This window comes from Panthera onca, chromosome D3 (assembly GCF_046562875.1).
Source record: "Panthera onca isolate mPanOnc1 chromosome D3, mPanOnc1 haplotype 2, whole genome shotgun sequence".
Classification (NCBI taxonomy): Eukaryota; Metazoa; Chordata; class Mammalia; order Carnivora; family Felidae; genus Panthera; species Panthera onca.
In genome coordinates, this window is record NC_138350.1 from 35,255,440 (window position 1) to 35,283,310 (window position 27,871).

A 27,871-nucleotide genomic window follows, 5' to 3' on the forward strand; every position below is an offset into this window, starting at 1 on the left:
AATCATGGCTGTTCTACACACATCAGGCTTTAAGTCAGCTCCTCTGAAGGGAGATTAGGTCTGCCTCCCCGTACTGCTTGACTTTCCCTGGGCAGTTTTTTTTTTTTTTTTTTTTTCAACGTTTTTTATTTATTTTTGGGACAGAGAGAGACAGAGCATGAACAGGGGAGGGGCAGAGAGAGAGGGAGACACAGAATCGGAAACAGGCTCCAGGCTCCGAGCCATCAGCCCAGAGCCTGACGCGGGGCTCGAACTCACGGACCGCGAGATCGTGACCTGGCTGAAGTCGGACGCTTAACCGACTGCGCCACCCAGGCGCCCCTGGGCAGTTTTTTTTAAAAGGCAGGCATCACATTAGAGCCTCCCAATCTGCAGAAGCAGCACTGTCTTAGGATCTATTGTATTTCCTTGTCAGAATCGCCCCTCTTTCACACTTTATTTCTCTTAGAATCTCAGGATGAATGCCGCCCATTCCCTGTGATTTATCACCCCTGGGCCTTTCAAATTGTTCTGGAATGTTCTACATGGGGACTTCAATCTCTGATAAGACTGCACTCTCATCTCCCATAAACAGAGCCTTTGAAATAAAGAGTTGCCCCATCATCTCCTACTGTTCGGTTGGTTACCTCCCTCCCTCCCTCCCTCACTCTTTTTTATTTTATTTTATTTTATTTTTAACTTGGCAGCTATTTCTCTAGATTTAATCACTTTACTCTCCTCCTGATGGGGAAACCCACAAGACATATGCACAGCGTATTTCCTAGGCAGACTGAGATTGTTTTTATTTCTCTTTATGTGCATGGTAGTATCCTTTCTTCATTCGAAGGTTGATTCTACTAGGTTATGACCTTTTGGGGTCAGAGACCTCATCGTATTCATTCCGATGAGCACCTTTCCCCGAGGCCACAGTGCCGAGCCCCGGGGCCTCTCTTCACAGCACTGTCTGCAATGCACAACCACATGCAGTGGCCCTAACACACAGCAGGTGAGCATAACGCATGGAACTCTTCACCTCACTAATGAATACCGTGTCTTGATGGTCACTGTCTCCATGGAAGAAGGGGCAAGTTGTGGTCAGGCGAGGTTCACTGGGGCTGTCTGGAGTACTAGAATGGTCCTGAATATTTGCTTTACAACCACCTATTAAACTGTATTTGGATGCTGTATGCCCTGTTCTGTACCTATATTTCACTATTTAAAACTCAAAGAGTCCAGGGGCACCTGGGTGGCTCAGTCGGTTATGTGTCCGACTTCGGCTCAGGTCATGGTCTCACAATTTGTGAGTTCGAGCCCCGCATCGGGCTCTGTGCTGACAGCTCAGAGCCTGGAGCCTGCTTCGGATTCTGTGTCTCCCTCTCTCTCTGCCCCTCCCCTGCTTGCATTCTGTCTCTCTCTTTCTCAAAAATAAATAAAAATTAAAAATAAAATAAAATAGTCCACCTTGAGGGTATTATGCTATGTGAAATACGCCCAACACAAAAGGGTAAATACTACATGATTCCACTTATATTAGATATTTAACATAGTCAAATTCATAGAGACAGAAATAATGGTGATTGCCAGGGGGTGCAGGGAGGTGGGGAGTAGGGAGTTAGTGTTGAGTAGGTATAGACTTGCAGTTTGGGAAGATGAAAAAGTTCTGGCAATGGGTGGTGACGGTTGCATAACAATGTGAATGAAAATGCCACTGAACTGGACACTTACAAATGGCTAATATGGTAAATTTCACGTCATGTTTATTTTACCATATTTTTTTAAAAAGGGGGAGTCCACTTTCTCCACCCCTCCCTTGTAGAATGTCTCCAAGTTCCACTCTAAGCCCGGATGTCCTGAGAAACAGCACCTCCCAAGGTGGGACTTATAGTCTTGAGCCCTTGGGAGTTCCCCTGCTTCTTCCTTTTCCCTGATGAAATAAAGGCGGTGGTGGCCGTGCCTCGAGAGCTTGCCGCTAGAGGACAACTGTCAGACATTATTAATGTGTACTCAGGAGATGGTTTAAGAATTACTGAAATGAGGTTTAGGCGGTATTTTTTCTTTCAGTGATAAAATGTGCAAGTATGGATAAGTCAGTGTATCTTAAGGCAGGGAGAGAGATGTTTTAGCAGTGGGAATGGGCTTAATATCTCAGATGAAGGAGCTGGCTGTGGAGAAGAACAAAAGAACATGAATTCTGCCCAGCCAGATTAGGCTGGGCATGGCATGATTACCCTCTTGGCTATACTGGGTCAGCCCTTACCAAAGTAATCCTTTGCCTTCTGGCATGCCAATGAGAAAACCACCTTCCCTCAACAGCAGCAATAAAATGAGAAGAAAGGTCTCACTATCACTCATACTGAGTCAGTGAAAGTGAAGGCAAAAGAAGAAAGTTGATACGTCCCTCCAGTCAGGAGAGCCTTCCCTAAACTTCTGCTGGATATCTGAAAATGCCTCCGTGAAAGAGACGGTGATTCTCAGGCATCCTCTTTTAGATCAAGCTCTCAGTTGGCTAGGAAAACAATAAATATAGACTGTTGAGGGGCAAACAAGTCAGTACATGGAGGTTCACTGCCATCTTTTCTTGAAATCTCATTCACCTTAAATCACAAGCCAATTAAGAAGGCTATCATATAGCAAACATTCTTTTAGGAAAACTCAATTCCTTCTCCTAGGGCACTCCTGAGGTGAAATAGTATCAAATGACAATGAGGAAATGTCTCTAGGACATTTCCAGCATGTGACAAATATGGGAGGCTCTCAGACAAGGGATCCACAGAGATAACCACTGCCCACTGGTTGAGCCCCTACCCCTACTTTGTTTTGGAGGCTGACCAGCTGGGAGAGGGCCTTTCTCAGTACCAGAAACTACCATTTGGGTTGAAAGGAAGACGTTTGGAGAATTCACCTGTTTGGGTATAAAAGTTCGAAAAATCCAATGGGATTTGTGGCTGACAAAAGGTCAACTATTCATGAAGGCCAAGGAGTCAAGACTATAAGGACTTGGTATTTCAGGAGACAGAGTCTAGTAAGGTAGAAAAGACCTGAGCTTTAGAGTTATACATTACCATCCTTGTTTCTCTCCTGGTATGGGTGTTTTTTCCTTGGTTATTCCGAAGCCATTTCATGTTGACATTGTGTAGTGTTTAGCTTAGGTGGCCCAGAGACCTTGATTTGAATACTGGATGTACTACTCCCCTGAAGCACGAACTTAGATAAATTCTGAACCTCGCTGCGCTTCATCTGTAAGAAGAGGTTGACGATGGGCTACCTTCACAGGATTGTTAGGAAGACCAAGTGAGAAGTACGTGTCCAAGTGCATGGACCATAGGACAGTTTCCATCAAAAAGGAATTATCCCTCTCATGTGAATAAAAGTGACATCGTTATTGCTTAGCAATTCGAACCACAAAGAGCCCAGGATGCTTGTTTGGAGGTCAGCAGAGCAGGGGAAAACTGCGCACTGAAAGCAGCCAGTCTTTGGGAAAGATGAGCTTGAACTAGTTTTAAAGAGGAAATAGGAAAAAAGGTTTGGAAACAGGACAGATATGCCTAAACAGCTCCTACAACTTAGTCCCCTGTCATCTATTCAGCAACTTATCTTTTTATTTAAAAAATATTTTCCTAAATCAAGGTATGATTGACTTATACTAGTTTCAGGTGTACAACAGAATGATTTGATATTTGTATATGTTGTAAGACAACTACCACAATAAGTCTAGTTAACATCTGGCACCATACAAAGTTAAACATTTTTTTTTTTTTATCGTGATGAAGACTTTAGGATTTACTCTTTTGGCAACTACCATGTATATACGACAATATTGCTGGCTGTAATCATCGTGCTTAACATTATTACATCCCCAGGCCTTGCTTACTTAATAGTTGGAAGTTTGTATCACTTGACCTTCTTCCTCCATTTCACCTACCTCCAACCCCCCTCCTTCTAGCAACCCCAATATTGTATTAGTTTCAGGTGTACAATATAGTGATTCGATATTTATATACATTACAACGTTCTCGCCATAGTAACTCGAGCTATCATCTCTCATCATAATATTACTGCTTATAGTCCTTAGGCTGTAACTTTTACTCCCAAGTCTTAATTTATTTTATAACTTGAAGACTATATGCCTTATTAATCTCCTTCACCTATTTTGTCTTTCCCCCCCACCTCCTCCCCTCTGGTGATTCAGAGTTTGTTCTCTGTATGGGTCAATTTTTGCTTTGTTTTGCTTTGTTTGGTTGTTTTTTAGATTCCAGATATAAGTGAAATCATCATCTGTCTTTCTCTGTATAACTTATTTCACTTGGAATAATATCCTTTAATTCCACCCATGTTGTCACAAATGGCAAGATTTCATTCTTTTTTATGGCCGAATAGTATTCCATTATCTATCTATCCTCTATCTAATCTACCTCACATCATTATCTATTCATCCACGATGGACACTTAGGTTGTTTTCATATCTTAGCCATTGTAAATAATGCTGCACGGACATAGGAGGGCATATGTCTTCAAATTAGCATTTTTGTTTTCTTTTTTTTTTTTTAATGTTTATTTATTTTTGAGAGAGAGAGATAAAGAGCATGAGCAGGGGAGGGGCAGAGAGAGGGAGACACAGAATCCGAAGCAGGCTCCAGGCTCTGAGCTGTCAGCACAGAGCCCAATGCGGGGCTCGAACCCATGAACTGTGAGATCATGACTTGAGCAGAAGTCAGATGCTTAACTGACTGAGCCACCCAGGTGCCCCTAATTTTTTTGTAATGTTTATTTATTATTGAGAGACAGAGAGAGACAGAGCATGAGCAGGGGAGGGGCAGAGAGAGAGGGAGGCACAGAATCTGAAGCAGGTTCCGGGCTCTGAGCTGTCAGCACAGAGCCCAATGCGGGGCTCAAACTCATGGACTGAGATCATGACCTGAGCCAAAGTTGTACACTTAACCAACTGAGCCACCCAGGTGCCCCTAGTGTTTTATTTAATTAATTAATTAATTAATTTATTTATTTAGATAAATATCCAGTAATGGGATTGCTAGATCATATGGTAGTTCTACTTTTACTTTCTCAAGGAGGCAGGCTCCATAATGTTTCCATAGTGGCTGCATCAACTTACATTCCTACCAACAGGACACAAGGGGCCCCCTTTCTCATAGCTTGCCAACACTTGCTATTTCCTGTCTTTTTGATAACAGCCATTCTCACAGGTGTGGGGTGGTATCTTATTGTGGTTTTGATTTGCATTTCTCTGATGACTAGTGATGTTGAACATTTTTCATGTGCTTGCTGGCCATCTGTATGTCTTCTTTAGAAGAAATATTTATTCACATCTGCTGCCCATTTTTAAATTGGATTGTTTTATTTGCTGTTGGGTTATGTGAGTTATTTGTATGTTTTGGATATTAACCCCTTATCTGATATATGATTTGCTCATAGTTTCTCTCATCCAATAGGTTGCCTTTTCATTTTGTTGATGGTTTCCTTTGCCGTGCAGAAGATTTTTATTCTGATAGTCCCATTTGCTTACTTTTATGCTTTTGTTGGCTTGGCTTTTAGAGTCAGATCCAAAAAATCATCACCAAGACCAATGTCAAGGAGCTTAGCACCTACGTTTTCTTCTAGGAGTTTAATGGTTTCAGGTATTACATTCAGGTCTTCAGTTCATTTTGAGTTAACTTTTGTATCTTGTGTAACATAGTAGCCTACTTTCATTCTTTGGCATGTGGTTGCCGAGTTAATAAATATAAACACCATTTATTGAAGAGACTCTTCTTTTCCCATTGTATATTCTTGCCTCTTTTGTTGTAAATTAATTGACCATATACATGTGGGCTTATTTCTGGGATCCCTATTCTGTTTCATTGATCTGTATGTCTGTTTTTAGGCCAATACCATACTGTTTTGATTACTATCACTTTGTAATGTAGTTTGAAATCACGGAGTGTGATGCCTCTAGCTTTTTCTTTCTCAAGACTGCTTTGGCTATTCAAGGTCTTTTGTAGTCTCATACAAATTTTAGAATTATTTGTTCTATTTTTGTAAAGAAATGCCATTGGAATTTTGATAGGAATTGCACTGAATCTATAGGTTGCTTTGGGTAGTATGGACATTTTAACAATAATAATTCTTCTAATCCATGAGCATGGACTATCTTTCCATTTATTTGTGTCTTCAATTTCTTTCATCAATGTCTTAGAGTACAGGTCTTTTCCCTCCTTGGTTACATTTATTCCTAGATATTTTCATCTTTTTAATGTAATTATAAATGTGATTGTTCTCTTAATTTCTCTTTCTGAGAGTTTGTTGCTAGTGTATAGAAATGCAAGGGGCAGGTGGGTGGCTCAATTGGTTAGGCATCCGACTTTGGCTCAGGTCGCGATCTCACAGCTTATGGGTTTGAGCTCTAGGTTCAGCTCTGTGCTGACAGCTCAGAGCCTGGAGTCTGTTTCAGATTCTGTGTCTCCCTCTGTCTTTGCAACCCCCCTCACTTGTTCATTTTCTCTCTCAAAATAAATAAACATTTAAAAAAAAGAAGTGCTAAAGATTTTTGTATTTTGACTTTGTACCCTGAAAATTGTATTCATTTATTCTAATGTGTTTTTTGGTGGAATCTTCAGGGTTTTCTATACATGAAATCATGTTATCCACAAACAGTGAGAATTTTACTCTTTCCTTTCCAATTCGGATGCCTTTTATTTTTATTTCTTTTTCTTGTTAACTGCTGTGGCTTAAACTGTTAATATTTTGTTGAATAAAAGTGGCAAGAGTGGGTGGGCATCTTTGTCTTGTTCCTGATCTTAGAAGAAAATTTTTTCAGTTTTTCACCATGGAGTGGGCTTTTCACCATTATGTTAGCTGTGGGCTTGTCATATCCGGACTTTATTATGTTGTGGTATGTTCCCTCTATACCCACTTTGTTGAGAGTTTTTATCATAAAAGGACACTGAATATTGTCAAATGCTTTTTCTGTATGTTTTGAGATGATTACATGATTTTCATCCTTCATTTTGTTAATGGGGGGAGGTGCCACACTGATTGATTTGTAGATACGGAGCCATCTTTGCATCCTTGGAATAAATCTCACTTGAGTATGGTGCATTTATCCTTCTACTATATTGCTGACTTTGATTTGTTAATATTTTTTGAGGATTTTTGCATCTAAGTTCATCAGGGATAGTAACTTTTCTTTTCCATCCTTGTTTCTGCGCAGTGTAGCATGGGGGTTAGGATCACAGGCTTTGGAGTCAGAATCCCTGGGTTTGAATCCCAATTCTGGCACTTTCTAGTTGTGTGACTTCGGACAAGTTATTTAACCTCTCTGTGTCTTAGTTCCTTTAATTGTAAGATGGAAATAAAAATAGTGCCTACCATGTAGAGTTTTTGTGAGAACTGAGTTAATAGTAGTAATGCATTGATAAGTGGCACATAGTAAGAACTAAGTAAAAGCGAGCTGTCACTTGTATCATTATTGCCGATAATTTAATTCAAGACTTGATAATATTTTACCTGCAATATTTCACTTTTGCCTCCAGACTTTCCTTCTCTAGTGAATTCATGCTGTGAGCTGCTTTTCTAAAACACAATTCATTCTGTCCTCACCTAGTTGAAACCATTCAAGGATATCAACAGGGCACTGATCAACAGTGGTCTCTGTTGGGAAAGATCACTGAAAAGATGTGATCAGTGGATGACCCGTGAGTTGGACCTGGGCACTTGAAGTTCCTCACCCATCTCCCCCTCGGAATGTGGGTTCTGCTTGTCTTTCCTGCTCCCAGAGGCTACTCCAAGGACATAGCTTTGAGACAGTGATAGGGTGCTGAGAACATTTGCTCAGTATATGCGACTAGTAAGGCCTCTTCATAAATCTTTCAGATTTGGCAGAGGGATGCAAGGATACACTTGCCTTGCTGCCGTCCAAGACGAGCCTTGGAGGTAAGTTCCCTTAACTTGTTTAAACTCCCAGCTACCATACTAGAGTGTCCTTCCTCTTCTGTGGTCGCTCCCTGCCCTCTGCGTATGGGAGTGGTTTCAGATTAACCCAGGAAGCTCCCAAAGGGTTGTGAAGCAACAGTCTTCTAAAACAATGGAATGTCATACAATCATTAAAAAGTATTACTATAGCTTTAATTTCCTTACCTGGAAAGATCTCTGACAGACTGCGGAGTGAAGTAGAGTGGGTTACAAAGCAACGTGTCTTGTAAGAGTCTGTTTATATGAAATAATTGCATATGTGTGCAGAAACGCTTGGTGGGATAAGTGAAGGGTGGGTGGGCTTTCTGCAGGGTGGGAAAATTTGGAGTGATATTTATTTTCATCTTGATGATTTTGTGTACCCCTTTGTGTACACAGTTTATACTGTCTTTTTATTAATTTTTTAATGTTTATTTATTTTTGAGAGAGAGAGACAGAGAGAGAGTGTGTATGTGTGACCAGGGGAGGAGCAGAGAGAGAGGGAGACACAGAATATGAAGCAGGCTCCAGGCTCTGAGCTGTCAGCACAGAGACTGACGTGGGGTTGAACCCACAAGGGTGGGATCATGACCTGAGCAGAAGTTGGACGCTTAACTGACTGAGCCACCCAGGCGCCCCTATACTGTCTTTATAATCAGCAATGAAATAATAAACTTATTTTTATTTAAAAAATAAAGGCAACGAATTCAAGGCAGAGAATAGAAAGAGATGAAGGAAACAAACAAAAAAAAATGTTAGTAGGGTTTGAACTTAGGGGATGAGGTTCTGAGCAATTTTCCCAACTTTTTGTTACTGTGTAATTTTTCTTCAATGTGTATGAATTGCCTTTCTAATTGGGGGAAAAAAGTACCTATTTAGCCATGGATGACTGTAATATGATCAAAACCCAACTAATGTTTATATTATAATCAGAACTCAATGTTAGCCCATCACAAAAGGGAACAAACTGACATTCTGAGAAAGTCTGCATAAAGGCCTTGTTAATTCCTCTCATTCCTTTCAAAAAAGCCTTTACCGTAAGAAATAGGGCAAAAATAATTTTTTGGGGTAAGAAATAGGCACATAAAGACCTGGTATAAAGCATAACAAACCACTGCTCATTACTGAAAAATTATAATGTGCTGGTGCTTTTCCCCATGTACATATGCTTATGTATACATGTGTGTGTTTACGGATGTGTGTACGCATGCATTTATGTATGTGTGCATTCATACATTAGAGGTGGGGTAATTGACATTTAAAGCAGGTCTCCATGCTTTATTCTAAGCCCCTAAAAGCGGTTAATTATGCCCTTTTGTCACATCGCATTATATTTAAAACACTTCTAAGTAGCTTCAAATATTTTAACATTTTCATTTTAAACACAATGGATATGGGTAATAGCCTTGCAGTTGTAACTTGTATGTAATGAGATATCACTATAGCAGCGGAAGTGGAGTGTGTCATTGATAATATTTCACCTCCAACCACTTCTCTCTTTCTGCTAAATCTTGATGACATATTTAAGGTAAATCAGAATCACAATGATTTAAGTAACATTTGCCCTCTGAGAGGAGACTCAAAATTAATTTTAATTACAACTGATGGCTGCAAATAATGGCTTTGCTCCTCCTGTGGTGACATTCTTGCCAAGGACCGCTGCTGCATTGGTTTCAAGGTGCAAGATGCAGGAGGGACCAGTGACGGATGGGAAGGGCTCAGCGCCCTACCCCTGCGTGACCTATACGCCAGTCTGGTGTCCCTACTTGTGCCCACCACCTGGACGCTCAGGCCACGCCAGCTCTGAGCACCAAACAAATAAGGAACCTTCGAGTTTAGTGGTAGGTGACTCAATGTGCATCTTTGCTCCTGCTGTTGGTTTTATGTGTTACTTAGTCTTGCCCATGTCCTGTTTTCACCTAGACCCTCTATCAGACATGCTCAGTCTTTAATCTTCAGCATCCTGGTAGGACCCCCCCCCCCCCCCCGACTCTTCTTTTGCCCAATTCTTCTAGATTTTTCTCTCTGCTTTCCTAAACATGGTGTGTCAATTTGTTTCACCCTGATTCTCATCCATCTAAATGTTAATGTCAAAGGCTCTCCATGCCGGCCCATCTTATCCAACTAACCCCTTGTTCCCACCATCCTCCCTTCACCTGCCTTTATTCCTAAATTGGATCATGACAGGAGTGGATTCATCAGAAGCGACTGTGGGAGAGGCTCATCTGGCAGAAAGAAGCACATTACTGTGGAACGAAACCCCAGAAGAGTGGTCTTCAGCATGAGCATCAAGATTGGGTTATTTGTTGAAAGAATTGGGTGGAATAGATGGGGTCACACATTTCACTCTTCTCTCAGATACCCCACTATGAGCCGGGAAAATGGGGCAAGAGGGCACGGGGAACACAGTGAGGATGAGAACCAAAGCTCAGAAGGGACCCCCTTCATGGAGTTGTTGCCCCTCCTGTCATGTCCTCAACTCATTGCCTCCTCACCCCCTGCCCACTCCATTCAAAGCGCCGTTTGCTAATTTCATGAGTAATTCTCATGTTGCTACATCAGTCTTCACTGCACTGGAGTCTTCAACAGGACGCTCCTGATACCCTCTCTTCTCTACAAGACAATGCTCCTTTCGACACGTTAGGCAGCCTTGCCTCAGCCTCACTATTTCCCATTATTGAAGCTCCTCCAGGCTGGGTCCTAGGCTCTCCATGTCCTCCCTGCTTGCTCCACAGATAATCTTATCATGCCAGTGGTTTCAGCCACCATTCTATGCTCCAAGATTCACTAGTTTATATTTGGGCCCAGACCTGTCTCCTTTGGGTTCCAGAGCACTCCATACAACTGGCTACTGGACATCTCATTTGAATGCTTTGCAGGCATCTCAGTGTATCCCCAGATCCCCAGATTCAATTCATACACTTTCCTTGCTGCTGGCAACATCATGCCTATCCCTGAGCTCCCCGCCAAATGTGCTTCCCTTTCAGTATAACCCACTGGAGTAAATGGCCCATCTTTCCACTTGTCCATCTGTCTGTCTGTCCATCCATCCATCCATCTGTCCATCCAACCATCCATCCATCCTCCCGTGAGTCAGAAACAGAAACATCTCTGACTCCTCTGTCTCCCTCACCCCACATCCTGTCCATTCCATTTGATCAATTACTTCTCTGGAGTCCCTCGATTTCTCTTCTTTCTAGTCCACATTATCATTGCTTCTCACTTGGGCTACTGAGAAAATCTCTTAACCAGGGTCCCCTTCAAATTCATTTTTTACTTTGCAGTCAGATTAAATTTCTCAAATGCAAATTTGATGAACAATCCTCACCCCTCTCCTCAAAACACCCTTTGATGAGGTTTCCCTTTGCTTTTATAACAAACACTAAAATCCTGAATCTTCCCTAGAAGGCCCTGCAGGTCTGGCTTCCATCTCCCTCTACCCCTCACCGGTCTGCCCCCCACTCTCATCCTGCCCACCTCCGGCCACCTGCCGGGCCTCCTGCCGGCCACCTTCAGGGCCTCAGACTCAAGGGGTCCCCTCGTGTGGAGGATCTGTTCATGTGATGCACCCCCTGTCTGCAACATCCCCTTGCTCTAACCCTTCATTCAGTGGTTTTCCATTTCACATCCTCCGGGAAGCACTTCCCCACTGCCTCAACAAGTCAATCCTCACACGACAGAGTCTCATGGTACCTTGTCCCTCTCCTTCGTGGCCCTTAACTTTATTTCGGTAATTTGTATAATCGTTTAATTCCTTTGTATAATCACTGAAGTCTCTCCTCCCTTGCCTTCCCTGGAAAATGCCAGTTCTTCACATTTCTACCTTTCCCCTGGCTCCCCCTCCCCCTGCTCCAGTGACACTGGCCTCCTTGCCATTCCCAGCACCGCACCGCACCACACTGAGGCAGGCCTGCCCCTTCAGGGCCTCTGCCTGCACCTGGCTCCCCTCCTTACCTGTCTCAGGCCCTGGCTTCCATCTTATCCTCTCAGAGAGGTCTTTCTTGACCACAAGGTAAAAACTACAACCTCTGCCCTAACGCGTCTCCTTCCCCTGCCCTACTTCCTCTGTTACACACGTCGCTTTCTATTATTCATATTATACAGTTTACTTAGTGACTTTTTCTGTTGCCCCCATAAGAATGTCAGGTGCTGTACAAGCAAGGAATTTTGTTCTGTTCCCTGCTCTGTCTCTGACAACTAGGATAGTGCCTGGCATGTAATAAGCACTCAATAATATCTGTTGAAAGAGTTCCTTTAGCTTGGCACAGAGCCTGGCCCATGGCAGACCAATATGTCTTTGTTGAAAGGACCACAGAAAGGGAGGAGGGAGCCTCGGAAGGGCCTGCAGATTCTGGCTCCTTATCTTCAACTGCCAGTCCCCAGAAAAGAAGACCCCAGTCTCCAAGGGGCCCCCTTAGCCTGGAGATTTGGTGTGTATCTTAAGCTCAGAGTTAATTATAAGTAGGAACCGTGGAGAAAATTGCCACGGCTGTTTTTGTGGTATGGTGAAAGGGGTATTTGTTTATATTTGAAAAGGACTAGCCCAGCAAATTTACAGTGTAAATAAGGAAAAAGTTTAACTTAAGAGCAAAAGCCAATCAACAGTTTTTAAGCACCATTAAAACCATTTTATATGCAAACGATGTTACAAAACAATGAATGTGATCATTAAGAACACTTCTTATGTTCTCTGAAAAGCACTAACGAGAATTTCTAAGATACATTGACGGAACCCTCAGTTCCTCATAGTCAGTGGTCATTCCCAGGGCCTGGGTGCTAGGAAGCAGACTTCTTTATCCGTAAAACCAACTTTTCAACAATTATATCATTTCTTAGGGTGCAGGGTGGGTGGTAATACTCTTCCCCAAGCCTATAAAGAAACTACTGATATGAGTGCCTATGTAAGCAGGATTTGGGTAAGTACTTATTTTATAGGAGACTATAAATTTTTATTTCAATAATGTTGGGAGGCAGGTTAGGCCATGCTTATCCTTTGTTCTGTTTCCCTTCCCACCCCATATTCCAATGTGCTGGCCAGTGCCCTCCAGCGAGCGGTCCCCTAGACCAGGCAGGATGCGGACAGCCATGTCAGCTACTGCCTTCCTCACACTTGGCCTGTTATTAAATGTCCTCTGACATCCTGTTCCCCTCAGAGCTCATTCAGAGCTACGTGACAACTAACGATAATAGACTGACAATGGATACATCCATTAGACCCTGTCCCCACTAACCTTCTTAGACAACAGACATGAAAGCATCAAAAAAGAGCTTCTCAGAAGACCCTCAACAGTGGCAGTTCTGGAATTTCTCTACAGGGTCTGCAGGGGTCAGCCTGGGGGCTGGAGGAACAGCTTGAAACTCCCTTTGGACGGCAGGTACCCAGCTTTTACTTAGTTGGTATATTTATTTGGGGTGGCCTGGGGAGACAGGGGAGAGGGGCTAAAGCCTCCTGAAGCTGCCTCTTGTCACCCATACTGGCCCCTTGCAGACCATGACGCTAATGGAGAAAACTTCAAAACGGTAGGAAGCCAGTGGGGACCAACCATCTAACCATGCACCTGACAGTGGTTATAAGAGATGCTCCTGGATTGGAATCCTGCCTCCACACGTTATTAACCTAACCTTTCACTCAACTGCCTCATCTGTAAAACGGATACAGTCACATTACCTGTTTCATGGTATCGTCACAGGAAGTGAGTTCACATGAGTTAACACGTGGGAAGTGCTTAGAGCCGTGTCGAGCGTGTAGGAAGTGCTCAACAAGTGTTCGCGTTTATTCTTTTTTTCATTGATCATTCAAAACTCTTCCTCGAATGCCCACCAAGTGCAGGTACTAAGCTCTGCCTCAGGAAGGAGCAGGTTCAAAGTTATACCGGACAGCGGCCAGCTGAGCACCCCTATACTCACACTCACTGACACAGCCTTCTGGATGCACAGCAGGAGGCCCACATCTGGGATATTGTGGGGACGGCAGGACATAGGCTCACTGACACCCCCTTCCACCTGGCATGGAGGGAGGCCCAGAGCATGCTATGAACTCCCTATTTGATCTTGTGACTCCTCCTTGGAGCTTGTTGTAGAGCTGAAGGAATTCCTGGAGAGAACCCGGAGAGCCATTATGAGAAATCTGCATTCTTTGAACAGTACAAAGCTTTAGCGGCTCCCCGAGAATATGAAGGAACTTGGAAGGATCTATATTGGTCAAGCGATTCTTCCCATGGCAAGAAATAATGTTTTTCTTCCCTGAGCCTTGACATCACCACACCCACGGCTCTGGCACATTGCCGTGTCACTGCAGGGTACTGGTGTCACAGGGCTCTTGTTATCTTCCTGGTCTACCCTGTCCTGCAGGCGGGGACATCATCCCTGTCACCTGGGAATCCTCACCGTGGGTCCGGTGTCTGGTGCTCCCTAAGTGTTGACTGAATCCCCTGAAGGGCAATGAAGCCTTGGGTCTATCAGAAACATCTTCTCCCTAAAAAGGACTCTGACAGGACCACTGGAAGCACGGAGTAAATAAACAGACAGAACGCTCAAAGCTAGCACGTGTCACCCGCAAAACCGGTGGTTGCGACTTATGAGTGGCCAGAGGGAGAACAGAGCCAGCTCACGCGCAGTCAGGATGCTTCGTTCCTATTATGTGTAAACCCCACCCCCTCCTTTTTCACAATAAAACACACACACCGTTGCTCTGCACTGTCCGATATGGGGGCCGCCAGTCTCGTGTACCATTTAAATTCAAGATGATTAAAGTTAAATACAACTTAAATCTCAGTTCCTCAGTGGCCCCCGCCACATTTCAAGTGCTCATGTGGCGTGTGGCTACTGGTTCATAGAGCGTAGACACAGAAGACTTCTACAGTCACAGAAATTTCTACTGGGCGGTCTCTCCTGTCCTTCCAAGAAACGTTAACTTAGACGCATACAATGTCACTGTACTTTCAATCAATAAAGCTAATGCATTGTTCCCTGGACTGTGCAAACGTTTCCAGTTGGTTCTTCGGTAGCAGCAAGGCACGTGCTACACGCTCTCCAGTTCTATTTTCACAGCGTTTGTTTGTTTGAATTTACGTTATCTTCAGAAATAGCGTTAATTCTGTTAGTACTTGTCAGTACGTTGAGGCAGTCCTGTGTGACCTGGAGCAGTTTAATGCGGGGGATGGATGGCTCCAGCCCTGGGAGAAGGAGACTCATCAATCCACCACGCGTCTCAGCATCGTTACGGCACATTAATGAGGCTGGGCTCCATTTAAACACCGTCCGAGGCATTATGGATTGGCAACATTCAGCTTCACAGGAACTGGGAATTTCTGAGATAGAATCCTCACTCTTTTGCTAATGAGTGTTGCGATATGGGGACTATCATTTAACTTGTGAGTTTCGGTTTCCTGTCCTTAAAACGGGGCTATTACTGACCTGCCTAACCCAAGTGTCTAGAGGATTAATGAGTTAATGCTTGCTGAGAACTCTGAGCCCCGTGCATTAAGGCTTGTTGCACATCATTATTTCCATTCATCCTCATGTAGCAGCTGGGAAACATTAGACTATTATGCTTACTCCAAAAATGCATTTTCTTCCTCAGCATTTTCACATTACCTACATCACCCAAACCTTAAATCTGAAAGTAAAACCAGCCCCACAGCAAGACACATTGACGGAGTGGGGGTATTTAGGTAGTTTTCCCTTTCTTGAATACAAGCATTACACCGGCTTTTCCAGAAGGATGAAGGCGGTAATTGCACTGTAAATTCTCACTGCGTGAGGCTGGTGGTCAATCTTAGCAGATGCGAAAAGAAAGTTATACCACAGCACAATCACGCTGCCAACACTTACATGCAATGATATTCCCATATCTGTTCTTCATTCTGTTCTCATCTTTCTTAGCGGAGTCCCATGGTGCAGACTGCCCTTCAAAGAAGCTCTGGAAGAAAGAGAAAAGTGACACGGAGAATTACAATTTGGTGCAGTAAACACAGGATCTTAATGATGGAGGATGTTCTTAAAAAATGTACAGCAAGGGTCAAGAAGGGACAAGGATGTTCACAGGAAAGAGAGAATGGATTAAATACGTTAACTTTTTGTTTTCCTTTACTTGCTACATTACATACATGGATGGGGGCTGAAGTGTGAATTCACAGTTTATCGCACAAGCCATTAAAATGGTCGAGTTCACCCTATCCGACTTTAATCAATTTAATACAGAAAAAGAATGAACATGTCCCTCAATGTCTTAATTATATTACCATTTCTCATTATCCTCTTCAGAGATGCAAAGATGTCGTTTTTCTTCCCAATCGCTAACTGAAAGAAGGTGATTTTTGGTTAAAACTGTAAAGGTGGGTAAGCTATGACTTCATGCCTTCAAGGTTAAAATCCTGTAATAAATCCTGCCAGAGTTTTCTCTTCCTTTTTAATGGAGCTTAGATGTCCATTTATTTAAGGATTTGGCATTATTATGCCCAGGGTCTTTAATCTTCATGTTATTAGTCAGATATATATATTTTCCTGTTCAAATGATAATGAATATATCCTTTGGTATCAGTTGACAAAGTGAAAAAAAGTCCGAGACTTGTATTTCCACTTCAGTTCACCTTCCCTTTTATCCTTGTGTAGCCAAGTGTATAGAGAGGGAAGGGGAAGAAGGACAGAAGTAAGAAGCGGTTAGTCAAACTGATTTCTTCCCTTTGCCACCGCTACTCTTCCACTTCCTTCTTGGTACCGACTGGGAAAGAAGAGGAGAGGAGGAGGGAGAAGATAGAAAGGTAGAGCCGATGGATGAGAGCACCATTCCGAGATGCTTCAGGGCCAGAGGATGTGGTTTCAGGAACTCACACCCTCAAACATGCCCAGGGTGGCTTTTCAAGTTCTCTCTTTAGAACTGAAACTCCTCATCTGTCCTCCTTACAGTGTTTGGCCATCTTGTCCATTTCCGACCATTACCAATATTTAGTGATCAGTCTGTGGTTCAATGGGACCTACTTAGTATCACTTTCTATGGGTCCAGTTCTGGCTCATTAGTAAAACTGCATTAGTATTGCTGCAGGGGGTAAGACCCACCTACTCAGAGGCCCCATGAGGGAGCCTCACCTCCTGGCGTGTTGCACAGACCTGACCACGAAGTGGATGGTGTGCAGCTCATCCTACTGTATCTGCCGCCAGACTATAAACTCCCTGAGGGCAGGGACTGCGTGGTTTCATTGCTGTCTGTGCACAACCTCTGCCTCATGGCAGGAATCCAATAATTGGCTATTAAGTGAATGAGCGATCACAGTGTTTGGTGATGGATGAAGCTTTACTTGTGTAGCTTCAGGGTGCGAGGGGCTCAAATACCTGGGAAACCTGCCTATGTACCGTGTGTGAAGTCCACGCCTTTTCTTGATGTGTATTGATCCTGCTGTTAACCAAATAGCTCATTGGCCACCGGAGACTGGCTGGAAAAGAGCCCTATCCCAGCACTGAACCACTGGTATTAGTCCCTCCATACAACAAAGAAGCAGGGACACTCCATTTTGTAACACGCAACAGTGAAAAAATAACACTGCGAACATAAGCATTACAGTTTTAAATTGCCTGTCTTAATTTAAGGTACCTTAGTCACGATCATCCTTGACACCTTATTACCGTAATAGTTCTTACATTCTATTTATCATTTGGAAACAACATGGCGGCAGACGAGGATCAGACGTACTATTACCTATAGTTCTATTAACAGAGTCACAGCATACATTGTTAGTTGAAGGGTGAATACCACATGATGTAGGACAAATTACAAGGAAAAACATTTTCAGGTTATTAATAAATTAAGTCAATAGAAATACTAGCAATGAAAATCACTAGTTAATTCCCGCAGGAACAAGGCTATCATATGATAAAGGATTTATTCAGACATGTAACTTCTATTCTGCTATGAAATACACATTTAAAAATAGCTTCAGGGCTTTTAGAGTCAGACTCTGTTTCTGAATAGTGTCTTTGTTACCCTATGAATGACAATTATTTTACAGTTGAGTAATAACTATTATCTGACTGCCCTCATAACAGTTTAATTCTACTTTGAGTTTGTCATGATGTAATTGCCAATTTCAATCCCCTTTGCCTTTTCCGCCCATCTAAAAGTTTTCAGGTTTTGTTTTTTTGTAGGAAGATGAAGAAGGGAAAAGTCTTCCAGGAGAGTCCATGGCCTCTGGTGAACACTATCCTAGGGCATGTGTGCATGTATGTGTGTGTGTGCGTGCGTGTGTGTGTGCGTGTGTGTGTTGGGCACACCCGCCTGCACACACACACACACACACACACACACACACACACACACAGAGAGAGAGAGAGAGAGGCAGAAAGAGAGAGAGAGAGAGAGAGAGGAGTATCAGCAGTGTACGAGGGGGACAGGTACTTGTACAACTAGTAAAAATAATGCTCCTAGGTCACCTGAGGCAAAGCCACATGAATCCCTTCCCTTTCTAACAAGAAGATGTTCTCCTGTGGGGAAGGCGGGCACAGCACAGCTATTTCTTTAGCATTTGTGACAATCACAGGCCTTCCGATAGCCCTTGCTTTTAAAAACAGTTATTTTAACCTCATGTTTTCAGGTAACTGGTGGCCAGGAAGCAGACAGAAACAAACAATGAAACGATAACCGATCCCCTTACATTTGACCATGGCATGTAGCTCACGGCATGTTTTCCTAAGGTGGGGCCCAAGTCCAAGCCCACTTGGGGCCCACTTCCAAGCACTTACTACTGTGTACTTATTAAGTGCTTGCAGAACGAACGAGTCCACTCTCCACTAAAGCTCAGGAGAGCGGTCAGGCACGGAGGGATGCTTCCCTGCTCTCAAATTGAGGGACATGAGATGTAGAAAGAACACAACCAGCTCATAACACACAGGCCTGGGTCAGTCCTCAATGGTTTTTTGACTCTTAATCCACGGATTTTTCTGTTCCACACCTCCCCTGACAAGGACTTGAAACCCTCTTTCAATATATGTGGCCAATGATTGCTTTCTACATCTTGATCACATCTCCTTGTCTCTAAATGAAGGTTTACAACAAGAGAATATAAGAGATGTCAAGTAAACTTCATTCACTCTTACAAAAACGGAAATTTTCTGATCTTGTAGGATAATGTGATCATGGCACGGAAGCAGCAGCAGGCGAGCAGAAATGGGAGGGCATTCTTGCAATAAGCCTCTTCACCTTCCTATCCAGGAATTATGTGAATTACTTTTAAGCAGACAAGTGTATTATTTTCTTGAAGGTGAAACAAAACACAACAAAAAGTGCTGCTCCATGAAAAAGATGAGGTGACTAGTGTTATCCATTGCGTCCTGACTCCTTATGGACATTGTGACCAGTCTCGTGTTTTCTGGAAGAGTTCTGATTCCATTTATGTAGCCAATCTCCCCATGAATACATCCGCAATTATTAGAACCACAGGTCCTTGTCTTTGGCTTAGAAAGTAAGAAATATACCTATGGGGAGTACAGAGAGAGGAAAAAAGGGCTTTCTGGATTGACTAACTTGGCTTCTGTTTCCTTTTGTCAATGGTGATGATGATTTTTTATTTCCTAAGATGGACCCAGTTTTAAATGCTATGGCTTTTTGTTAGTATACATCACCTGTTTCAATTTCTAGTTAGAAAATAAAACTTTATCTATAGCTCTAGAGCCATTGGGCGTTCCAAGAAACTGTGACATGATATATAGGTCTTCCACACTGTGAGCCCCTGCTTTCCTGGTTTGGGAATTCTAAGCAAGAATCATAATCAAAGCAGGAATGCAGTTCATCAAGGCTCTAGAATATTGCATCTCATCTGGTCCATAGCGAGGCCTGACACAGACTTCTCATTCTCCCAAGAGCCCAAGCCTTTTAGACAGACCACTGAGACGCACCCTTTTTTTTCAGACCGTGAGATGGACCAATAGTCCCCAATAAACCTACCAGTGAAATACACCTGAGGAAAATGAAGTAATTTTCCGATGCAATCATTCTATCAAGTCCTATTTCACTTAACTTTTGACTTTTAAATACATTTTCTCCAGTTTTACTGAGATGCACTTGACATACAGCACTGTATAAGTTGAAGGAGCACAGCGTAATGGTGTGAGGTACAAATCTTGTGAAGTGGTTCCTGCTGTAAGTTTAGTTAGCGTCCACGAACTCAGAGAGGTACTTAAATATCTTCTAATAAATTAAGCAAATCAACCCACATTTCATATGATTTTCTTCTGTGGATTTTTTTTTTTTAATCTGGGCAAGGTTCTTCAGCTATCCTTTTTCTTTTTTTCTCATCTTCAGGAAGGTCAAAAGTTATGTGTCCCTTTAAAATTATATAAATTGACTGCTTTGAGAAGACCTCTACTCTGAACCAAGTATCTTTCGGGAGGTGAGTAGTCACCCTGTATTTTACGTGGTATCTACTAAGGGCTGCTCCTATCAGATTTGTTGAAAGTAAAGCCAACGAGGTTTTGAACCCTCCTGGTGCTGAGAAAATAGAAGTCTGTTCCTTGAAGGAATCAGAGGATTCCTGAGCACATGCCAATGTCTGGCGTCTGTTTGGGGGCGGGGGAGGGGGTTCTCTGCTTACCGCCCCTTATGTTTCCCTGTATCCGAGACCAACTGTTATGTTCAAGTACAAACTCCAACTCCTTGATCTCTCGTCTCATACTATTTGCTTGACGGTTACGAGCAGGTTCATTAAAATCAAATTTAACCAAGGCGCAGGTGTGCTTTTGAAAAAGCGGTCCGGTGAGAGACAGTGGGACAGCCACATAAGGACAAGCTTGGGAGACCGACGATGACGGTCCACATTCCCAGGACACTTTTTTATAGGAGGAATTTAAAATACAGTATGGACATTTAGGCAATATTTAGTGTTTAGCACAGATTTTTAATATGCACATACAATTTAACACGCCAACAATGGACTTTTTATTACGAAAAAACATTTTATGTATTTTGGGGATTTAAGTTAATGGTCTCACTGCACCTTCTGTTAGAATTTTCATAAATATACTTATGCTTTGGCTCTACTTAAAATGTAATTAAAGTGTTTCCTCTGACTACCTTAGCTCATATATACTGAGAAAAAGGCAGCAAACCTGGGAACCACTCTGAAAGAGTAATAAGTCTCAGAAACAATAAAAATGAAACCAGGCAAGCTCCAGTGAATACCAATGACTTCTCCACTCTAAGATGCTGTGCTCTCCATGGGCAGAGAGCAGAAGGAAATTGAACATCCCGCATATAGTCATTTTTTTCTGAATGGGGAACATGTCTTTGTGATTCAATAACCTCCTCCCCCACCCCACATACCACTATCATTTTCCATGAGATATAATTATACATCTCAGTTGCCCACCTCAAGAGAACTTTACTCCAAAATGATGCAGTCTGTTACAAACGCCACAGCTCCCAGATATTAAAAAAGGAGAAAAAAAAATCCTATTCAACTGAAAAGCTGCCAGGAAGAAAGGGATGCAGGTCAAGGCTGTGCATAATGTACAGTATGTTTTCAGGCAGTGCAGGGTCAAGTTTTTTTCAGAAAGCTTCTGAAATGGAATTGTTCCTCCCTTTCTCATATGAATAAAATTGGGCACATAAAATGACTAAAGCCGTCACCCTGAAAGAAGGAAGATGAACTTGCTGGGGCATGCAAAGTCTCTGAACTTTCTTTGTTTTCTGCACATACTTCTTCTGCTTCTTCCAGGCACTGCATTTTATTAGGGCCATGTAAACCATTTATTGCTATCATACGAAAGCAGCTGAAGACACCTAAAATTGCCTGATGGCTCAGAGTGGAGTGGTGATGGGAAGGTGGTCCCAAGATGTGCTCCCGTGTGGTCTGCAGTCACAGCCATTCTCCTGTGTCCTGGACAGAGGCAGCCGGAGGGAGCATGTGATGCATTATGGGCAAATGAGGTTGGGGCAGGGTAAAAGCCCAAATCTAGACACACAAACTGCGTTATGGCTAAACCACCTGAAATCTAAATGTGAACACCGCTTGGCATTTTTAAAGAAGAGGCTAATCACTCTCAGCGCTTCAAATGGCCATGTTTCACTGAAACACAGTCCAATTCCCAATTTTGCAGAATTTTTCTATTTTGCAAGAGGATCCAGGCATGCAATGATCTTGGCAATAGTCATACTGCCTTTCTTTACCTAACATCTCTTTCTCTTTTGACAACGGAATTGAGGTTTGCAGCCTGAAAATATTATATGATGTTTCCATGCCCAGAAACAGTCGGCAAGCAGAAGCTAGGACCTGGACCCCAGCTTTGAACCCTGTGATGCCCCTCGTTGGCCACAAAGCTGGCAAGAACACGTGGCTTTGTGCCCACTGCATTGCACTGTGCACGCAGCAGTCTGAAGTCACTCTGGTCGTGGGTCATAAGCCACCAAGCATTTCTAGTTTCCGTTCTTTGTGGAATGAACCTCTTCGATTACACACAGCTCTGCACCATCCTCGAAGCAATTTCTTTAGGGGATGTGAAGCCATGTGCACTCTGGAGGGATCCTCAGTCTACCTGCTTTTCTTGAAATGGGCCTAATGTCAAAGTCTCCTTTCTTTCCACCTTCAGAATCACTGCGGTAGTAAGCTCCTGCTAATGATGTGACATATCCCTCAAGTGTATGGAAGCAGAAAAAAATCTGAACACCACTGATCAAAGAGAAGTACCACTCTTGAATTGAGTGACGGAGGAAAAGTGGGGACAATGTTAGCTGCACAGCAGTGGGCTCTTGCTGAACCTTCAGTGGGCGGGGCCAACAGCCCATGGAATTACAGAGACTGAGGCAGGTAACACAGGTTAAAAATTTCTTTTTTAATGTTTATTTATTTTTGAGACAGAGAGAGAGAGACAGAGAGAGGGAGAGACAGAGAGAGAGAGAGAGAGAGCGAGCCAGGGATGGGGGCAGAGAGAAAGGGAGACACAGAATCTGAAGCAGGCTCCAGGCTCTGAGCTGTCAGCACAGAGCCCGATGAGGGGCCCAAACCCATGAAGCCATGAGATCATGACCTGAGATGAAGTGTGATGCTTAACCGACTGAGCCACCTAAGCGCCCCATCGTGGCTTTAAAAGGGGGGCTGCTTTGATGTATCTAGAGTGAGTTTCTGTTGAGCATTAATTTTAAGAGGCAGAGTGTAGCTGTTTGGGGATACTCAGCCCTTTTGTGTCCCGCATCCTTCTTCTCTTTGAACTCCGGAAGAGCGCTTAATGATGAAGTTCTACGTTCTTAGCAGTGCCCAGCAACCCCTCCGGTGTGGGATGCCTTCTCTGGGATGGACACCTGTCCTCCCGCACACATGACAAAGCTCGCACCCACTGATGATGCAGAGGCCACTTAGAGTTTTGGGGAGTCCCTGATTCCCGGGCACTTGCCCTCAAAGTGGCTGTCAAGGGTCAACCACGAGGATGACCTTTCTCAGTTTGAAAACTCCAGGGCTGCTTTTGCATGTAGATTTTTCTAGATGGTCCTGATGGGGGCTCTGCTGCTTACACACAGGGAGGACAGGCATGGCACACGGATTTTATAGCACTGTTTAATTCAGTATATACAAGTTGGCCAAAGTCTACGTCTTTGAGTTCGGCATTGCCTGTCTCTTGGTCATGGGGGACATCATAACATCAATCAATTTTGCAAAGATTCTGGAACTGGGACCTGGCCCTGTCTTCACTATTACCCTCGCAAGTCCAAGGACGCCACGGTAATTGGATGGAGTGTCAAAACAGTGATGCCAGTGAGTGCCCTGTCACAGCAGGACCAACAAGAGGACTGCTTTATTTTAAAAGCCAGTGAAAGCACCGGGTTCAACTGTTTTGTAGTTTCTCTAAATCACTCTGGGCCGGAGTCCTTCCTCCAGGATTGCCACCCACAGTTCAGAGAGAGAGCAATTTTCATTTCCTCTCAGATGCAGATCTTGCCAGGGGTTTGAGGTGTTAATACCTCTCCAGAACTGTAATTTCCTCTACCTCCGCACCTGCCTTTGTGGTTTGTCAGGAAATCAGAAACAGTGTCAGAAAGAGTGATCTGTCAGGAAGCCTGGGCTAAAGGTACCCAGATCTTCAGAGATGAGTAAGAGCCCCTTTTGGGAAAAAGGAATTTCTAAGACACTGAGAGAACAAATAGTTGCTTCTGTAGAAGTCTAGCTGGCTCCTTTCCTTCTGAGACAGTCAGAAAAGTTGAGTTCGACTCATCTCCTGCCTGCATGATTACAGAAGGAGCTTCTTGCCTGGCTGCTTTTGCGGCCCACCAGTTTATACACTTCCTCCAGAGTGAGTTTTTAAAACACACTTGGGCACGTGGCACTTTCTTGTTTGAAACCCCAGCCATGTCTCCCTACTGACAACATGGCAGTCAAAAGGACTGACAGACTCCACATGTGCAACACGCTTAATGCACAGTGAACGCTCAATCAGGGTGCTGGCAATTACTGCTCATGTTCTCATATGAAAGCTTCAGGCTTTGATGGCAACAAATCCTTAAACTGACTCTGCTGCTATTTTTGTTACTGTCTCTCTGACAATAATCCTTCCCATTTTTTTTTCCCTCCAGGGGGTCTGTATTTTTCCTCCATGGATTCTACGACGTACGCAGAAGTGGGGGGATTACTGTTTTGTTCTTGCCCCCTCTTAAAAAAAATTGAACATCCTTTCCATGGTGTTTCTTGGAGAGCTGTAAGTTTGAAAACGTCCTCACCTCAGAAATCACGGCACGTAAACTCAATCAAATGTGACTGAAAGTCTAAGGATACATTTTTAGATATGACAGATTTGGAAATGAATAAGCGTAGCAGGAAAAGAAACTTTAATGAGAGGTTTGTGGCTCTTTTTGACATCTATTAATTTACAAAATCTATCAGAACAATTCCCAGGCTCTTCCTGCAGTACCTAAGTCATAGGCGATTAAAGATAAAAAATTTAGAAGGGAGAATTACTTTAGAAATTTGGAAATCAAGATTAGAAACACCTTTTCAAGTAGTTTAGTGGAGAATAATTGCATTTTAATTTACGCTGTCAAAAGTTCAATTTCTACTCTTAAAAGCAAACATTTTTATTGAAAATTATAACCCATGATGAAATTAGAGTCCTAGCTGTTTTCCTTTACTGGCTGATGTTTTATCAAACATCATTTCTTATCGAAGATTGGGGACACTATCACTTTAGAGGTCCGCAGACTACTGCTGGTGAGGAAAGTCTTAGCTTTCAGCCCTAGTCCATGGGCGTGAGGAGGAGATTCCAAACAGAGTCAAAACAATGAACCTGCACCAGGCACAGAACAGAGATCCTGGCATGGTAGAAATTTCCAGGAGTTGCTGACCACCACCCCTCACTCTCCTGCCCTGAGAGATGGAGCCACTCACAGCCTCCATGGGGAATCCTGAAATAGCTACTTCATCTTTCAGAACAGATCAAATATTATTGGTTACAATCATCCTACCATAGACCTTGGGTGGAATTCTTTGTTCATCTGACTGTACTCCCTACAAACTGTTGTCATTTCATCAAGATACTTTGGGATTGGGAAGTTGCAAGTAGGTGAACACAAAGATGAAACAAGAATCTTGGGGTTGCCTGGGTGGTTCAGTCGGTTAAGCATCTGGCTCTTAATCTCGGCTCAGGTCATGATCTCACGGCTCGTGAGTTCGAGCCCCATGTCGGGCTCCACACTGACAGCGGGGAGCCGGCTTAGGATTCTCTCTCTCTCCCTCTTGCTCTGCCCCCTCCCCCACTCACTCATGCTCTCTCTCAAAAGTAAATAAATAAACATTTATTAAAAAAAAAAAAAGAAACAAGAATCTGGAAGGCAAGGGATGCTGGCTAGCCGCAATCCACAAGTCCTTAGCAATTTGAGTCACTGTGTACCACCTTCATGATTTCCCTTGCCCCGACCACTTTCCTCTAATTTATTTAGGGATTTAAATTTAACCCATATATTTAAAGACAGTACACTTATCTGGAAATGAAATTTCATATCATTACAGTAAATGGAAAGCCAAGATACTCACTGCAGGTAAAGATAATAGAAAAAGGAAATAGAATGAAAACGAAACAGTGGGGTTAATTTCAGCCTGGCAATACTGCTTGGATGTCTTCTGATTCTTTGTTGGGTTGAGAGAGACGGAGAAGACACTCTAGCTCCAAATCAAAGCTCACTGATAAATCAGGACTGAAGAACTACCTGGACAGGAAATCATTTTCTCACCCTGTAATTCAGTGCTGTGAGTAGACCTCCTAGAAAGGCACCTTGTACACCATTCGTTGCTTTAATCTCATGCCTGGGGAGAAATCTGAACTCAACGTCGATCTTGGCTCACAACACAGGGTGTAGAAGAGGAAAGAGTATAGGATCCAAGACTAGAAAACTTGGGTTGAAGTCCCAGCTCTGACTGATTCCTAATGTGATCACAGGTCAGGTACTGAATGTGATTTTCAGTTTATATAGTAGGAATACTATAACAATTTAAATTACTTAATAGGATGGCCTTTAATATTAAAACCAATGAATTTCAAGAAAAAGAACATGTAAGGAGCTTGTACACATGAAGTGCCATACAACTGTCACGTTGCCAGTATAATGTATGTAACATGTAGAGCTTTAACAGAAAAGCACAGAGCACAGGTCTCTAACCTGACCATGAGCCTCACAGGGGAGGACTGAGCCTCTGCACATCCTCAGCACTGAGCATGTCCCTCCCACATAGGAGCAGCTCCATAAGCACTAATGAATCAAGAGGTGACAATTACAAATCAGAAGATTCCTACGTCATAAATCTGAATTTAATATTTTTGAGGCCTGCTTCTTAAAAACGTTTACAAAATTATATGCTCCTATCTAGTTTTAAATAAATTACCATCATGACTGAGAAAGCAATACTGAAAAGGCACAGTTCAGACAGAGGGCACTGTACGAATTTTCAAAATCCCTCTAACGTCCTATAGTATATATAGCTTTTGTTGTTGTTGTTTTTTAGAATTACAATCTGCTGAAAGGACAACAATTAGTTTAAGTGAATCAAGGTCAGATGCTAAAAGGAAGTTGCCAAAAGTTGTTTTTAGAATCTGCTGATGCTTTAAAAAATGAAGTCTTGGCCCATATTCAGGGAACCAGATATTAGATTAAAACCTTGGGGGCACATGGTTCAATTTTTTTTTATTTAAGCCTACAAGGTCTGGGATTGAACTAAAAATAAGATGTTTCATGTCATTAGAAGTACTGCCTTAAAGTATTTTAGAGAAGGCAAGAGACTTGAAAGCAAATTAAAGTAAATTTGAGGGTCAGTTTCAAAATGCAAACAACAAAGATCTAATGCCCTCAGAAGACCTGTTACCATCCCCATCATAAAGCAGAATGAACCTTCACACAATATCCAGAGACTGTTGTTTCAGCAAAGAAAATTCCTGAAAGGGAATCTGAATATTTGCCAAGACGTGTGACAAGGAAGAAACTTTGGCTTAGAAGATTTTGATTACATAAGTATTCTTCTAGTGAAATCACAATAAACCATCCATTCAGTAGTATTAATAAGAACATCGGAAAACGGTAAGAACAGAATAGATGACATTAATAATAGCACAAGACAGTGCAGCACACTTGCTATGTTCCAAATACTATTGTAGGTTCTTTACCCATAACATCTCAGATGTACTATTGTCCACAAGAATACCGATGTTCTTTAAGACATTGTTGATTCTCGGTTTATGGCTCAGCCAAGCTCCCTGAACAACCCAAAGGGATTCCAAACCTACTGCCCAGTTCCCAGTCACCCTAACCATACCAAGAGTGCTCAATGGCACAAGTGGCTAGTGGCCACGGTACTGGATAGTTCAGACTGCTTACAGAAAGGGTCACGCTCAATCGATTTGGCAGTCGTGAAGGTAATCTCTGCAGCACGCATTCTACTGTGGGTGAGGCAGACAGAGCGGTTCCGGGGACAGACAGCAGAATGGAGGA

The 27,871-nt window shown here is 42.9% G+C and overlaps 1 protein-coding gene across 6 annotated transcripts in view; it reads right to left on the minus strand.

Annotated features, from left to right (window-relative positions):
- The window catches only part of PTPRM (protein tyrosine phosphatase receptor type M), a 796,527-nt gene that overhangs the window by 85,372 nt on the left and 683,284 nt on the right, over window positions 1-27,871 (minus strand). For all 6 annotated transcript variants that reach the window (XM_060613276.3, XM_060613283.3, XM_060613278.3 and 3 more), the window contains one exon: window positions 15,757-15,844. In XM_060613276.3, coding sequence (XP_060469259.1) covers window positions 15,757-15,844 — 88 coding nt within the window. The remainder of the gene's footprint in view (window positions 1-15,756; window positions 15,845-27,871) is intronic.